This window comes from Tachysurus vachellii, chromosome 24 (genome assembly GCF_030014155.1).
Source record: "Tachysurus vachellii isolate PV-2020 chromosome 24, HZAU_Pvac_v1, whole genome shotgun sequence".
NCBI lineage: Eukaryota > Metazoa > Chordata > Actinopteri > Siluriformes > Bagridae > Tachysurus > Tachysurus vachellii.
In genome coordinates, this window is record NC_083483.1 from 1,565,456 (window position 1) to 1,570,455 (window position 5,000).

Sequence of the window (5,000 nt, forward strand, 5' to 3'; positions counted from 1 at the left end):
TTTGGAAGCTTTCCAAAAGAAAGGTGAGTTTTGTGGTGTCAATGAATTTTCAGCTTGTGTCATGCAGTATGTTTCTAACCACTGGTACTATTTCTACCAGATGTAGTGTGTCGAGGGTGCTCATGGAGATGCATACATGGCAGCTTCATACATACAGTGGCTCAGAGAGATGACGGAAAGCTTTCAAAAGCCAAATCTGCACACCAGAAAAATAGGATACATAAATCTGTATATTTTCTAGGATAGACCTGCTTGGTATGGACCTGCTTTGAGTTTTGGCCTCATTAATTGTGACGACACATTTAAAAATAGATTGCATACACACACGGGTTATAACATTGAACATATCAACAGTTAACCTTTCTAAGTGCATGAGTGTGTGATTGTGTTTTTCTGTACTGTTTTATTGATGTATTCTACTCTGCTGTGTTGTGCACCTGCCCCCAGGGCCTCACACACACTCCCCCGTGTTAACATCCACCCTGAGTAGGGGGGGGCATGGTAAATGCCAGCGGAGTTCCCCCCGGGGCTGGCGTATGGTACTGCCCAACACTTCAAATCATAAAGGTGGGGAATGTGCTCAGGTACGGCGTCAAACCACCAGCCCCACCAAGTCCTGCCTGATTCTCCACCGCATATTCCACCTTCACATTCCACCAAGACCATAAACAGATACTGATAGCAGTTACGTCATCGTGATCATTAAACGCTGCATTCCATTAAAAAAAAAAAAAAATCAGTGCACACAGGAGATTTCTGTAAAGTATTTTTTTATTGACTTGATGATGCTTGTGTATTAAGCACTAAACACCAACCATGTCTTGGCTAAACAGCTCCAATTCAGGCCTGTGGAGAATTAGTTTTTTCTGTCCAACCATGTGATTATTTATATAGATCACAGTTGAATTAGTGATTAATATGACTATATAAGTACAGCTATAAAACGCTGCGTACCCTCTTGAACCTAAACGCTAATATAAATACCTAATAAACCTTTATTTGTCTAACTATTGTTATTTACATTACCGCAAGCCTGCGTGCCTTATATCAGTATTCAGCACGTTTTAGTGGAACTGAAGCGGACTTAACTTAGAGTGAAGCATGGTGGTGGTGGCATCCTGGTTTCTTCTCTAAAAAACACTGCACTATTTGGGATTATATATCACGAATCAACTTACCTTTTACAATTATATGTGAATGACATCATAAGGGTTACGATCATTAAAGTAGTCACCCCCATTGCTAAGACTCCTGACTGCTTATGTCAGAATTAACATAATTCAGAATTACCATAATTAATTGTGGTAATTCATTTAAATTTAATTAAATTTATCTAGAGACTGAAACCAGGACAAAGTTCTAGACACCTGTCTGTAAAGGTTTGGTTATAAAGGATGCGAATACTTATGCAACCAACACCAAAACTTAAGTCCATTTAGTTCCAGGTTCTAATAATACAGTTATGTAGGAAAAGTTCAAATGGGGGTGAATACTTCTGCAAGGTGTTTTATTTACACGTGTTGTCATAAGCACACTATCCCTGTGTGTGTATATATTTATATATCAGTAGAGAATTAAATATCTAAATACTGTGATACGTGCTGTAATAAATAACCCCAGCGTACTCACACCCTCATGTTCCCAAAACCTGAAAGGTAAATAATGTCTGAGAATAATAATGACTTGGCTGTCCAAGTGTCCTTCAACAAGAGACTACTTCTTCACCCGCGAAAGCTGATATAGCTCCATCACCTTCAGTAGTTTCTTTATATCACTAAACACTTCATACGTCACCAAACCTCTACCGAGACTGCGCTGAAAGATTTACTTTAACGAATTGTTCCCAAGTATAATAATGCCGTAATTCCTGTATCATTTGTAAGTTATGTTGTAACGCATGCTACGACATTTCCTACGTCCGTTTAGCTTTTACATGGCTCAATTGTTTTGATTTTATTGCTTTCACTCTGCATTTTATTATAACAGTTAAGTATTTTTGATGTCGATCTCGTCTGCATGGTTCTCGTGTTCGTTAAACGTCTCACTCTTTGCGACTCTTATAGTAGGGTCGTAATCAGTTTCTCAAAGGCAAGCTGATATCTCAAAGTGTAAATATTTATCTAACACCTTTTTCTTTGTTAATATTTTATAAAGCTATAACCATAAAGTGTCAAGCTACACACTCAGCAGAGTACGCTAGTGCGTGTTTTCTGAGCCAGAAGGTTTTCATGGGTTCAGCATTTGGAACAGAAGACGTAGAACTTTTCTTTTCAGTAGTGTTTTGTTTTTCACGCGACTTTCAGGTCATTTTTCGGCTAGGTTCTCTCATGGCACTTTTTGTTTGAGTTTCCTTTTTTATTATATTGTCATCATCTGCTAACCACAGCCTCGTACCAGAGTAATGTTAATCACTCGTCTAGCTAATAACCCTCATTCTGGCTGAATCGCACTCTCCATACAGTATGACTGGTTGTTAGTAATGAAGGAAGACGGTCATTTCATATCTGATTTTCTCTGTCAGATATAAATGCACAGGCACGCAAACTTCAGCGGCATCGTGCTAAAGGAACGATGACCCTGCAGCATGGCGCGTCCCTGTATCGCAGTCTCAGCGAGACCAGTCTCAACATGGTGGGTGTGACGGGGGACGAACAGAAGCGCTACTCTACGCTGCCCGGGTCAGGACGTGCACGCTCAGACGGATGCAAAGAAGGGGGCGGAGTCAAGCATTCCCTCTACCAGTCGCCTCATTTGCTGCTGCTTCAAGGGTATAACCGACAAGTGAGTGAGAACCTCTCGACCAATTATATTAAACAGAATATTTACTCAGACCTCAGACGTAACTACAGACTTGTACAATCCAAAAAAAAACAGGGTTGGAGTTCATTGAAGACTCATGAAGTCTCTGTTACACACACGATCAGATCTCAAGCAATGAAGTGAGCTCTAAGCGCAGCAGATGTGTGCGCAGCAGGTTTTCCTTCAAATTGATGCCATGTTTTCTTTACCATGTGATATTATTTTATCAATGAACAATTTGTCTATCTTACACTTGGTGTTGTATTATTTATTTATCTGTCTGTATATTTCTTTATTGCTCTAACAGGACTGCCTGGTTTACCTGTTGAACAAGGAGCAGCACACGGTGGGTCAGGAGACAGCAAGCACGCGGCCAAACATCTGTTTGTCATCTCCAGACATCCTCGCACTCCACTGCCGCATACGCCGCAGACGCTCATCTTCCTCATCTTCTTCGTCCTCTTCTTCTTCCTCCTCATTCTCAGACCATCGGCTCTTCCTGGAACCGGTCGGCCATGGAACCGTGCTGGTCAACTTCACACATATTGAGCGACCTACTCCGCTCCGTCATGGAGACCTGCTGTCATTTGGAGCCCATTACATCTTTCTGTATAGAGACCCACTGAGCGCCAAGCCACTACCAGGCCACACCCTGAACCGCCTCCGCACCCTCGGGTCCATAAATGGGGAGGCGTGTCCGACGTGCGGTGCTGCTCCGCGGGAGCAGGCGGGATTTCACCAAAGCTCAAAGAATGCAAAGGGGTCAAAGAAGAGGAAGTTGGTGCTGGAGTTTAAGCGAGCTCAAGAGGATGCACTGGTGAACCGGGTGCTCACGCTGATCGAGCCAAGCGGCGACGATCACAAGCTCACTCCTGCGTATCTGCTCTGCCTGTGCATCCAACACTCAGCTCTTTCATTTCCACCCGGCAGTTTTGGGAAACTGCTCCTCAAAATTGCTAAGAAGATCCAGAGCTTTGCACGGGTCGGTCCTTCATCTTTATGTTGCCAAAGCTGACAGTTTCTCAGTAACGTTCCACTGGTTTGAGACATACTTATTGATTTGATCAAAATTCATGTCTCATAACTTATAACTTACAAACAATATAGAAATGTACAGAACATTATATATTTAATGCTGGAAAATAATTTTAGCGTTGTTCCACATTTCCACATTTTGACCTTATTCAAACATATGAAACTAAATATTGTTTGCCCCAAATCTTTTATATGTTTATAACTTATATAACGGGGGGCACAGTGGCTTAGTAGTTAGCACGTTCGCCTCACACAGGGTTGGGGGTTCGATTCCCGCCTCCACCTTGTGTGTGTGGAGTTTGCATGTTCTCCCCGTGCCTCGGGGGTTTCCTCCGGGTACTCCGGTTTCCTCCCCCGGTCCAAAGACATGCATGGTAGGTTGATTGGCATCTCTGGAAAATTGTCCGTAGTGTGTGATTGCGTGAGTGAATGAGTGTGTGTGTGTGTGTGCCCTGCGATGGGTTGGCACTCCGTCCAGGGTGTATCCTGCCTTCATGCCCAATGACGCCTGAGATAGGCACAGGCTCCCCGTGACCCGAGGTAGTTCGGATAAGCGGTAGAAGATGAATGAATGAATGAACTTATATAACTACACAAATGTCTAATTTGGACAAATTTAACTATATTATTGTTTAAAATATGGCATTTTGAACAAATCAAGCATTTTTTACAAATATACAATCTCACTTGTGACACAAATTCAATCCAGTGGTAGTTTAAAATCCATAATTTTGACCTGAATTAATCTTGAATTATTTTACCACTAATCTTGTGACCTCACATGAAGAATTTTCACAAAAATTTAATCCTACTGTTTTATGAAACACTCAAAAACCTTTCGACCAACATCAAGCATTCAAAAATAAATTAAAAAACACTTTTGTAGTTTTCGCCATTTTGACCCAAATTAATTTTTTTTTTCATATATGCACCCTGACATTTTGCACCACACTATTTAAATAAACGAACTCTTAGACAAAAAGGAAAATGTGCAGTTGTTCTGAGGGGATCGATTCTCCTCTGTGAAGGTCAGAAAGGTGCTTTGTGTGGCGCCTCGTCTTCGTTCCCCGCCGGCTTAACATTTACCTTTACCGCCGTCAGCATGAAGAGCGCAGGAGGAAGAGTGTCACGTAATTTGGGGAATCGAACAAACGCCTGTGAAAGCA

The 5,000-nt window shown here is 41.9% G+C and overlaps 1 protein-coding gene across 3 annotated transcripts in view; it reads left to right on the top strand.

Annotated features, from left to right (window-relative positions):
* radil (Ras association and DIL domains) overlaps nt 1-5,000 on the top strand; it is a 27,289-nt gene that overhangs the window by 9,918 nt on the left and 12,371 nt on the right. For all 3 annotated transcript variants that reach the window (XM_060860593.1, XM_060860596.1, XM_060860595.1), the window contains exons 3-4: nt 2,522-2,781; nt 3,107-3,781. In XM_060860593.1, coding sequence (XP_060716576.1) covers nt 2,522-2,781; nt 3,107-3,781 — 935 coding nt within the window. The remainder of the gene's footprint in view (nt 1-2,521; nt 2,782-3,106; nt 3,782-5,000) is intronic.